The 12,199-nt window shown below is 45.9% G+C and overlaps 1 protein-coding gene across 11 annotated transcripts in view; it reads left to right on the top strand.

Annotated features, from left to right (window-relative positions):
* LOC139546930 (protein TANC1-like) overlaps positions 1-12,199 on the top strand; it is a 303,586-nt gene that overhangs the window by 178,435 nt on the left and 112,952 nt on the right. For all 11 annotated transcript variants that reach the window (XM_071355901.1, XM_071355900.1, XM_071355905.1 and 8 more), the window contains one exon: positions 7,210-7,432. In XM_071355901.1, coding sequence (XP_071212002.1) covers positions 7,210-7,432 — 223 coding nt within the window. The remainder of the gene's footprint in view (positions 1-7,209; positions 7,433-12,199) is intronic.

The raw sequence follows: 12,199 nt of genomic DNA, 5'->3' as shown, positions 1-12,199 counted from the left end.
TTTGACTGGGCTGAGCGGGAACTGTACTTCCTCAGAGGTAGGGAGGCGAGCAGGCCAGAGGTGGATGAACGCAGTGCCCTTGTTTGGGTGTAGGGCCTGATCAGAGCCTGAAGGTACGGAGGTGCCGTTCCCCTCACAGCTCCGTAGGCAAGCACCATGGTCTTGTAGCGGATGCGAGCTTCAACTGGAAGCCAGTGGAGAGAGCGGAGGAGCGGGGTGACGTGAGAGAACTTGGGAAAGTTGAACACCAGACGGGCTGCGGCGTTCTGGATGAGTTGTAGGGGTTTAATGGCACAGGCAGGGAGCCCAGCCAACAGCGAGTTGCAGTAATCCAGACGGGAGATGACAAGTGCCTGGATTAGGACCTGCGCCGCTTCCTGCGTGAGGCAGGGTCGTACTCTGCGAATGTTGTAGAGCATGAACCTACAGGAACGGGTCACCGCCTTGATGTTAGTTGAGAACGACAGGGTGTTGTCCAGGATCACGCCAAGTTTCTTAGCACTCTGGGAGGAGGACACAATGGAGTTGTCAACCGTGATGGCGAGATCATGGAACGGGCAGTCCTTCCCCGGGAGGAAGAGCAGCTCCGTCTTGCCGAGGTTCAGCTTGAGGTGGTGATCCGTCATCCACACTGATATGTCTGCCAGACATGCAGAGATGCGATTCACCACCTGGTTATCAGAGGGGGGAAAGGAGAAGATTAATTGTGTGTCGTCTGCATAGCAATGATAGGAGAGACCATGTGAGGATATGACAGAGCCAAGTGACTTGGTGTATAGTGAGAATAGGAGAGGGCCTAGAACAGAGCCCTGGGGGACACCAGTGGTGAGAGCACGTGGTGCGGAGACAGATTCTCGCCACGCCACCTGGTAGGAGCGACCTGTCAGGTAGGACGCAATCCAAGCGTGGGCCGCGCCGGAGATGCCCAGCTCGGAGAGGGTGGAGAGGAGGATCTGATGGTTCACAGTATCAAAGGCAGCCGATAGGTCTAGAAGGATGAGAGCAGAGGAGAGAGAGTTAGCTTTAGCAGTGCGGAGCGCCTCCGTGACACAGAGAAGAGCAGTCTCAGTTGAATGACTAGTCTTGAAACCTGACTGATTTGGATCAAGAAGGTCATTCTGAGAGAGATAGCAGGAGAGCTGGCCAAGGACGGCACGTTCAAGAGTTTTGGAGAGAAAAGAAAGAAGGGATACTGGTCTGTAGTTGTTGACATCGGAGGGATCGAGTGTAGGTTTTTTCAGAAGGGGTGCAACTCTCGCTCTCTTGAAGACGGAAGGGACGTAGCCAGCGGTCAAGGATGAGTTGATGAGCGAGGTGAGGTAAGGGAGAAGGTCTCCGGAAATGGTCTGGAGAAGAGAGGAGGGGATAGGGTCAAGCGGGCAGGTTGTTGGGCGGCCGGCCGTCACAAGACGCGAGATTTCATCTGGAGAGAGAGGGGAGAAAGAGGTCAAAGCACAGGGTAGGGCAGTGTGAGCAGAACCAGCGGTGTCGTTTGACTTAGCAAACGAGGATCGGATGTCGTCGACCTTCTTTTCAAAATGGTTGACGAAGTCATCAGCAGAGAGGGAGGAGGGGGGAGGAGGGGGAGGAGGATTCAGGAGGGAGGAGAAGGTGGCAAAGAGCTTCCTAGGGTTAGAGGCAGATGCTTGGAATTTAGAGTGGTAGAAATTGGCTTTAGCAGCAGAGACAGAAGAGGAGAATGTAGAGAGGAGGGAGTGAAAGGATGCCAGGTCCGCAGGGAGGCGAGTTTTCCTCCATTTCCGCTCGGCTGCCCGGAGCCCTGTTCTGTGAGCTCGCAATGAGTCGTCGAGCCACGGAGCAGGAGGGGAGGACCGAGCCGGCCTGGAGGATAGGGGACATAGAGAGTCAAAGGATGCAGAAAGGGAGGAGAGGAGGGTTGAGGAGGCAGAATCAGGAGATAGGTTGGAGAAGGTTTGAGCAGAGGGAAGAGATGATAGGATGGAAGAGGAGAGAGTAGCGGGGGAGAGAGAGCGAAGGTTGGGACGGCGCGATACCATCCGAGTAGGGGCAGTGTGGGAAGTGTTGGATGAGAGCGAGAGGGAAAAGGATACAAGGTAGTGGTCGGAGACTTGGAGGGGAGTTGCAATGAGATTAGTGGAAGAACAGCATCTAGTAAAGATGAGGTCAAGCGTATTGCCTGCCTTGTGAGTAGGGGGGGAAGGTGAGAGGGTGAGGTCAAAAGAGGAGAGGAGTGGAAAGAAGGAGGCAGAGAGGAATGAGTCAAAGGTAGACGTGGGGAGGTTAAAGTCACCCAGAACTGTGAGAGGTGAGCCATCCTCAGGAAAGGAACTTATCAGGGCGTCAAGCTCATTGATGAACTCTCCAAGGGAACCTGGAGAGCGATAAATGATAAGGATGTTAAGCTTGAAAGGGCTGGTAACTGTGACAGCATGGAATTCAAAGGAGGCGATAGACAGATGGGTCAGGGGAGAAAGAGAGAATGTCCACTTGGGAGAGATGAGGATCCCAGTGCCACCACCCCGCTGACCAGAAGCTCTCGGGGTGTGCGAGAACACGTGGGCAGACGAGGAGAGAGCAGTAGGAGTAGCAGTGTTATCAGTGGTAATCCATGTTTCCGTCAGTGCCAAGAAGTCGAGGGACTGGAGGGAAGCATAGGCTGAGATGAACTCTGCCTTGTTGGCCGCAGATCGGCAGTTCCAGAGGCTGCCTGAGACCTGGAACTCCACGTGGGTCGTGCGCGCTGGGACCACCAGGTTAGAGTAGCAGCGGCCACGCGGTGTGAAGCGTTTGTATGGTCTGTGCAGAGAGGAGAGAACAGGGATAGACAGACACATAGTTGACAGGCTACAGAAGAGGCTACGCTAATGCAAAGGAGATTGGAATGACAAGTGGACTACACGTCTCGAATGTTCAGAAAGTTAAGCTTACGTTGCAAAAAATCTTATTGACTAAAATGATATAGTACTGCTGGCTGGTGAAATAGGCTAGCTAGCAGTGGCTGCGTTGTTGACTTTGTTTGAAAGTGTAGCTGGCTAGGTAACCTCTAACTGGCTAGGTAACCTCGACAATTACTCTAGACTACACAATTATCTTGGATACAAATCAAGCTAAGATCAAACAAATCAAACTGTTGTACTGTAATGAAATGAAATGTAATACTACCTGTAATACTACCTGTGGAGCAAAGCGGAATGCAACTACTCGCTCCAAACCAAACCGGAAGTGCGTATCGTAGAGGGAGAGGCAATAGAAGTGTTGTTTCTTGTATTATTGTCTTTTGTGTCTTTAGAGGACTGCTTCACCTTAATGTCCCCTTTCCCTTTTCTTCTGTCCTTATTTTGTCCCACTTTGTCCCTTCTTTGTCCCTTCTTCTCTTCTGCCAACTAGACACTCCTTGTTAGCTAGCTAGCTTCTTTCAGGAATGTCCCTAGCAACTGCGAGACACCTGTAAGTATCTTTGCCTTAGATGCATATGGGAAACCTGTAATTATATTTTCTGATACGCTGCAGTCAAATGAGAGCTATGTACCAGTAGAGCTATGTAAACCATGCCCCTCTGCAAACACGCCTTCTGCGACGTTGGTTACAAGGTGGTACTTATTTAAATTGGGTAAGAGAATAAGACTTTACCATGGGTGTATTAAAATTTGAGATTTTGTGACGCCACAAAATCCCTTAATAATCCAGCCTCCCGAATCAATGTGTTTGACATGGGGGAAGGGGACCAGTAACTTTATGATACAACTTTAGTCGAGTAATCAACTTTATCAATGTAGAATCAACAGTTCTTTTTTATACTTTGGTCATCCTACTTTGATCTGGTTTTATCCAAATATCATCCAATTGAATGAAAAACATGATTTTGACTCTGCATGACCTTTAACTATTCCCTATCCCATTGACTTCTACACTGCTGTTTTACCATCAGAGTTTAAAAGCATCATCTGTTTAATTCTCCCTTAGAGTAAATGCCATTAAGATATTATGTTATCAGCGTGGTATGTTGGGTAATGTACGTTGCCTTATCCTTTGCTCCACATTACATGGGTCCTATTCAATAGGCACCAAACGGAAGAAAACAGACTGAAACAGGGAGGGACTACCTCCTGGTTTTCCATTGCCAAAACATTTTTTGTTGTTGTGTTCCGTTATGAATTTGACCCTGATCACCATTCAGCTAGAGTGCGACATCGTGATGTAGATGGGAAACGATGAGGAAGAGTTAGCATGCAGAACCCTTTGGTGAGGCAGTGTTAGAAGGTTCCTGGACTGTGTCCCAAATGGCACCCTATTCAAATCAAATCACATTTTATTGGTCACATACAAATGGTTAACAGATGTTAATGAGAGTGTAGCGAAATGCTTGTACTTCTAGTTCCGACAGTGCAGTAATATCTAACAAGTAATCTAACAAATTCACAACAACTACCTAATACACACAAATGTAAAGGGATGGAATAAGAATATGTACATATAAATATATGGATGAGCGATGGCCATGCGACATAGGCAAGATGCAATAGATGGTATTAAATAGAGTTTATACATATGAGATGAGTAATGTAGGATATGTAAATATTATTACAGTGGCATTATTTAAAGTGACTAGTGATACCTTTATTAAATCCATTTATTAAAGTGGACGGTGATTTGGGTCTGTATGTTGGCAGCAGCCTCTCTATGTTAGTGATGGCTGTTTAACAGTCTGATGGCCTTGAGATATATATATAGTTCACTACCCATAGGGCTCTGGTCAAATGTAGTGCACTAAATAGGAAATAAAGTGTAATTTGGGAGCAGGCATGTAGCACACCTCTAGGCGGTAATGCTAACCCCAGCCATCAAGCACTCATCCTGACCTAGGCTACACACTGGATGGCATAGGGAGAGAGAGGCAGCGGAGAGGAGAATACAAGGGACACACCTAAAGGTTGGGGTTGTGGCATTAGCACTTCTTGAGTAAGAAGAACATGGTGATCAATCATGGGTTGAGTTATTCTGGTTAGTAGTTAGATTGTAAGTTGGTATTCAGTTGTTCTAGCTCAAGTCTAGTCTACAGCCTGGGCCCCTATTCATCATCCATCTCAGACTAGGAGTACTGATATAGGATCAGTTTCAGCTTTTAGATCATAATGAATCCTAGGGAACTGATCCTAGATCAGCACTCCTACTCCGATATACAGGTCCTGGAGTCGTTTTAGGCCTGAGTTTGCTGTTTTGAAAGCCTTGCTTTGTTTACTGAGCGAGCTCATGCCTTCAGCTTGTGTGTCATGCTCACATGTAAACTGCTAATTTATTTCCTCAGGAATTTGCATTGCTTGCGCATGATTCGGGTTATTTGCTCAGGTTTAAAAAAAAAAAAAAAAAAGCTATTTGACTTGACTCATATTTTCCAGTCTACTCCCATATAAGGAGGCAAGCTCTTTATTCCCAAGTGAAAAATATGAACAGTTTTTTATTGTTAAACTTTGTAGCTATGAGATTCCATTCATACTGATTGCAGTAGTTTTCTTTCCTTGGCTCAACGCTCTACTCTCTGCTCTTTGTCTTCCTCTATTGTCATGTTTTATTATGTTGTTGTTGTTGTTGTTGATGAGGACAATGATGACGACAACTTCATAGGCCTATGTGCCTTATCTTTGTAAATACCCATGCATTTCAGTAATAAACTCAGCAAAAAAGAAGTGTCCCTTTTTCAGGACCCTGTGTTTCAAAAATAATTTGTAAAAATCCAAATAACTTCACAGATCTTCATTGTAAAGGGTTTAAACACTGTTTCCCATGCTTGTTCAGTGAACCATAAACAATTAAGGAACATGCACCTGTGGAACGGTCGTTAAGACACTAACAGTTTACAGACGGTAGGCAATTAAAGTCACAGTTATGAAAATTTAGGATACTAAAGTGGCCTTTCTACTGACTCTTAAAAACACCAAAAGAAAGATGCCCAGGGTCCCTGCTCATCTGCGTGAATGTGCCTTAGGCATGCTGCAAGGAGGCATGAGGACTGCAGATGTGGCCAGGGCAATACATTGCAACATTCGTACTGTGAGATGCCTAAAACAGTACTACAGGGAGGCAGGACGGACAGCTGATCGTCCTCGCAGTGGCAGACCACGTGTAACAACACCTGCACAGGATTGGTACATCCGAACATTAGACCTGCGGGACAGGTACAGGATGGCAACAACAACTTCCCGAGTTACACCAGGAAAGGACAATCCCTCCATCAGTGCTCAGACTGTCCGCAATAGGCTGAGAGAGGCTGGACAGAGGGCTTGTAGGCCTGTTGTAAGGCAGGTCCTCACCAGACATCACCGGCAACAACGTCACCTATGGGCACAAACCCACTGTCGCTGGACCAGACAGGACTGGCAAAAAGTGCTCTTCACTGACGAGTCGCGTTTTTTTCTCACCGGGGGTGATGGTCGGATTCACGTTTATCGTCGAAGGAATGAGTGTTACACCAATGCCTGTACTCTGGAGCGGGATCGATATGGAGGTGGAAGGTCCGTCATGGTCTGGAGCGGTGTGTCACAGCATCATCGGACTGAGCTTGTTGTCATTGCAGGCAATCTCAACGCTGTGCGTTACAGGGAAGACATCCTCCTCCCTCATGTGGTACCCTTCCTGCAGGTTCATCCTGACATGACCCTCCAGCATGACAATGCCACCAGCCGTACTGCTCGTTCTGTGTGTGATTTCCTGCAAGACAGGAATGTCAGTGTTCTGCCATGGCCAGCGAAGAGCCCGGATCTCAATCCCATTGAGCACATCTGGGACCTGTTGGATCGGAGGGTGAGGGCTAGGGCCATTCCCCCCAGAAATGTCCGGGAACTTGCAGGTGCCTTGGTGGAAGAGTGGGGTAACATCTCACAGCAAGAACTGGCAAATCTGGTGCAGTCCATTAGGAGGAGATGCACTGCAGTACTTAATGCAGCTGGTGGTCACACCAGATACTGACGGTTACTTTTGATTTTGACTCCCCCCCACCCTTTGTTCAGGAACACATTATTCCATTTCTGTTAGTCACATGACTGTGGAACTTGTTCAGTTTATGTCTCAGTTTTTGAATCTTGTTATGTTCATACAAATATTTACACATGTTAAGTTTCCTGAAAATATACGCAGTTGACAGGTAGAGGACGTTTCTTTTTTTGCTGAGTTTATATTTGACTGCCATGTGGGATCAATAAAACAAAATAAAATGTGTTTCTCCTTCTCCAGTGTTCAGTGACTAGTCAGGGTATCAGTCCCTGCTCCAGTCTGACCAGTAGCACGGCGTCCCCCTGCACAGAGAGCCCATGCTCCACCCTGAACAGCAACGCCAGCCACAGCCTCAGACACCGCAGCAGCGGTCACAGCAAAACTCCTCTGACTCACTCCAGCCCCTGTGGAACCATCGCCAGCCTCAGCTCCACGCTCGAGAGCAAGGACAGCGGGATCATAGGTGAGAGACACTCAGGTTGCGTCTCAATTGGAACCTTATTCCCTATGCAGTGCACTACTTTTGACCAGGGCCCTTCTGGTCAAAGGTTGTGCACTATAGGGAATAGGGTGCCATTAAGGACATAGTCTCACTCACCCATCCACTCAATCAGTTACTCTGTCCCTAGCACTCAGCCTTTCCTCATCGCTTACTATTCACATTCTGCACAATGCCCACAGGAGTGGACCTAGATTGTCCTCCATGCCTCTTGTGTCTCGTGAGACTAGCATCGTCAACAATCTAAACAGGGTCTGCATTACCCTGATAAGTCCAATCTATCATTATTCATATGGACTATATACATTCATCTTCTCCAAAATCTTTGATCGTTTTACTGTTTTATTGCCTGACAACTCATCCCAAATGTTTATTTTTTTATTCTGCTACTCTTGATCGCTACATAAATTTAGTCTGTATCCTTCAAGTCGTTTGTGCTGACGTCATAGTGAGGGGCCTTGTACACAACATATTCATCAGCGATTGAATCGTCTTTAACCAAGCAGAGTACCAAAGTTGATCATGTCAGCATGTAGGCCGGCTCTGTCCCAACCCGTCGGTCAGAATATGTTTGCATTCTACAAGAGGGAGGAAGGCAAATCCAGACTCATCGTTGAGAAGAAAGGGCTGTTGCATTGTGCTGTTAGTGGTGTGTACAGTATTAAAAGGTAGTGGTGGTTGAAAGCTCCAACAACATGTGGCTGTTTTGTTCCTCTACTAACAGGGGCTTTAGGAGATTTGGGGATTTACATGTGCTGACAGGAAGATGGGTTATTACTGTATTCAACTCCTTTGTGGTTTCTGCTTATAGGTTCCAGGGACTGTCAAACCTACTAGAAATTAATTCGGTATTCTGAATTCGGTATTCTCAATTGTACTGTTTTTATTGGCCAAAAATGCTAGTCATGTAACATTGCAACAAAAAAAGTTTTTGGGGATTACATTTTTTTACCCCCTTTTTCTCCCCAATTTCGTGGTATCCAATTGTTAGTAGTTACTGTCTTGTCTCATCGCTGCAACTCCCGTACGGACTCGGGAGAGGCGAATGTCGAGAGCCATGCGTCTTCAGAAACACAACCCAACCAAGCCGCACAGCTTCTTAACACAGTGCGCATCCAACCCGGAAGCCAGTCGCACCAACGTGTCGGAGGAAACACCATACACCTAGCGACCTGGTCAGCGTGCACTGCGCCCGGCCCCCCACAGGAGTCGCTAGTGCGCGATGAGACAAGGATATCCCTGCCGGCCAAACCCTCCCTAACCCGGACGACGCTAGGCCAATGGTGCGCCGCCCCATGGGCCTCCTGGTCGCGGCTGGCTGCGACAGAGCCTGGGCTCGAACCCAAAGTCTCTGGTGGCACAGCCTTAGACCACTACGCCACCCGGGAGGCCCCGTAAGTGTTTTTTCTGTCTGGTTATTGACATAATTTTTTCAAGGCCCCAGTTGATTTGGACCAAAATAAAACAAAGCAGTTAACCTCACTAAGACATTACAATTCTATCCCCTATTGTACATTCACCCAAGTAGACAAATTTGGCCTATATCAAAATAAAATGAAGGAAAAAGACCTGTTGCAATAGCCTCTGCTGAAATCGTGAGCTGCTTCACCAGTGTTTCAACCTTTTTGTACCATTTTGTGGCCAAGACAGACTTGGTTGGTTGGCAGTAATACTTTGCATCTCCCGAATACAAAATCTGTGCTGCTGTTGACATAATTGATAACTGTGACTCATATTCCTCCTAACCCCCCTGTGCAATATCATAGCTGCTAAATAATTAATGCTGGCTGTGATATTGTATCTGCCATTGTAAAGCAGCGTGAAAAGCGCTGTGCCGTGCCCAGCTACTGCCTACATACAGTTGAAGTCGGAAGTTTATATACACTTAGGTTGGAGTCATTAAAACTCGTTTTTCAACCACTCCACAAATTTCTTGTTAACAAACTATAGTTTTGGCAAGTCGGTTAGGTCATCTACATTGTGCATGACACAAGTAATTTTTCCAACAATTGTTTACAGACAGATTATTTCACTTATAATTCACTGTATCACAATTCCAGTGGGTCAGAAGTTTACATACACTAAGTTGACTGTGCCTTTAAACAGTTTGGAAAATTCCAGAAAATTATGTCATGGCTTTAGAAGCTTCTGATAGGCTAATTGACATCATTTGAGTCAATTGGAGGTGTACCTGTGGGTGTATTTCAAGGCCTACCTTCAAACTCAGTGCCTCTTTGCTTGACATCATGGGAAAATCAAAAGAAATCAGCCAAGACCTCAGAAAATAAATTGTAGACCTTGGTTCATCCTTGGGAGCAATTTCCAAACGCCTGAAGGTACCACGTTCGTCTGTACAAACAATAGTACGCAAGTATAAACACCATGAGACCACGCAGCCATCATACCGCTCAGGAAGGAGACACGTTCTGTCTCCTAGAGATGAACGTACTTTGGTGTGAAGAGTGCAAATCAATCCCAGAACAACAGCAAAGGACCTTGTGAAGATGCTGGAGGAAACTGCTCAGCAAGGAAGAAGCCACTGCTCCAAAACCGCCATAAAAAAGGCAGACTACGGTTTGCAACTGCACATGGGGACAAAGATCGTACTTTTTGGAGAAATGTCCTCTGGTCTGATGAAACAAAAATAGAACTCTTTGGCAATAATGACCATTGTTATGTTTGGAGGAACAAGGGGGATGCTTGCAAGCCGAAGAACACCATCCCAACCGTGAAGCACAGGGGTGGCAGCATCATGTTGTGGAGGTGCTTTGCTGCAGGAGGGACTGGTGCACTTCACAAAATAGATGGCATCATTAGCATGGAAAATGATGTGGATATATTGAAGCAACATCTCAAGACATCAGTCAGGAAGTTAAAGCTTGGTCGCAAATGGGTCTTCCAAATGGACAATGACCCCAAGCATACTTCCAATGTTGTGGCAAAATGGCTTCAGGACAACAAAGTCAAGGTATTGGAGTGGCCATCACAAAACCCTGACCTCAATCACATAGAAAATTTGTGGGCAGAACTGAAAAAGCGTGTGCGAGCAAGGAGGTCTACAAACCTGACTCCGTTACAACAGCTCTGTCAGGATGAATGGGCCAAAATTCAAGGCAATGCTACCAAATACTAATTGAGTGTATGTAAACTTCTGACCCACTGGGAATGTGATGAAAGAAATAAAAGCTGAAATAAATCATTCTCTCTACTATTATTCTGACATTTCACATTCTTAAAATAAAGTGGTGATCCTAATTGACCTAAGACAGGGAATTTTTACTAGGATTAAATGTCAGGAATTGTGAAAACTGAGTTTAAATGTATTTGGCTAAGATGTATGTAAACTTCCGACTACAACTGTACCTACTGCCCAGGTTGAGACCGAGAGATGTAGCCTAAGCGTCTCAGAGTAGAAGTGCTGATCTAGGATCAGGTCCCTGTCCATGTCAGCTTATTCATTGTGATATTTAAGGCAAAACTGATCCTAGATCAGCGCTCCCACTCTGAGACGCTTGATACATATGGGCCAGCCAACTTCAGATCATTAGGACCTACTTTTTCTTCTGTGGAATCAGTACTGTAGAACTCAATGCTTCTAACCAAGTCTAGCGGCCTCATGGTTTCTCCTTCAAACACTCACAATTCTGTTTGTCGGCGGAGGACAAGCTATAACATTGGTCCGGAACTTCCCCCTAGTGAGTAGGGCTTCTTGGGTTATTTAAAAGGCAGAGGGAGAAGCCAAGTATGTTGTGTTCCTAATGGCACCCTATTTCATAGGGCTCTGGTCAAAAATAGTGCACTATGTAGGGAATAGGGTGCCATTTGGGACGTAGATGTTGTGTCCATGAGACTGATTCCCAGCTCTGATGAATAGTAGTCAGGGCCTTTGAAGTGGTTGAAACGGACTGTGGAAGAAGCAGGATAAGAGAACGCAGGGAATCATTTACTTCAAAAACCCATATTAATTTGGCTGGTTTTTAAACAGCACGTTGGGTGGGATGGTATGGAGCCTACTGCAGAGTGTGTGTTGACATATGAAAACCTGCAGCTGCTGTTGTGGGGTGGGGCCGAGGGAGGGAGGGAGGGCATCGCAAGAAGGGGGCTTAAGAGGGTCATAGGAATGGTCATAAGCAGTTATTCATGTTGTAATTAATGGTAATGACAAGTTATTAATGTTTTATACAACAGGTGGGTCTAATCCTGAATGGTGATTGGTTAAAACCACATTCCAGACGGTTTCTATTCCAAGTTACCACCGGCTAAATCTATGATGTTAAAATGCCCATTTACTCTGTTCCATCTGACTGCGCATTTCACTATCTCATCATCTCAGCCAGGCAATTTATAAACTTGATCTCCACTATAAAAATGACTTGCCTAGTTAAATAAAGGTTACATTTTCTTTCTTTTTTTATACAAAAAAATAAAAAGCATCTAGACATTATCTCACATTTCTTTTACGCTAATATTTAGTTTTCAACGGCGGAGATTTGTATAAACCTTGCTGTCTGTCTCTGCGACATATACAACATTGTTTCAATATTCAAATTCGATCTCCAGCTGTCCCATAGTAATGAACGTGACGAGAGTCAGAACGAGACAGACAGACAGGCAGGCAGCGTTTCTCAGCCAGTCAAAATTCTGAATCAGCATAATTTTTTGGGATACACAGTACCAGTCAAAGTTTGGACACACCTACTTATTCAAGGGTTTTTCTTTATTTGTACTATT

Source organism: Salvelinus alpinus, chromosome 20 (assembly GCF_045679555.1).
Source record: "Salvelinus alpinus chromosome 20, SLU_Salpinus.1, whole genome shotgun sequence".
Lineage (NCBI taxonomy): Eukaryota > Metazoa > Chordata > Actinopteri > Salmoniformes > Salmonidae > Salvelinus > Salvelinus alpinus.
The sequence above is the reverse complement of the archived record's forward strand: the minus strand, read 5'-3'. Positions and strand labels throughout refer to the sequence as shown.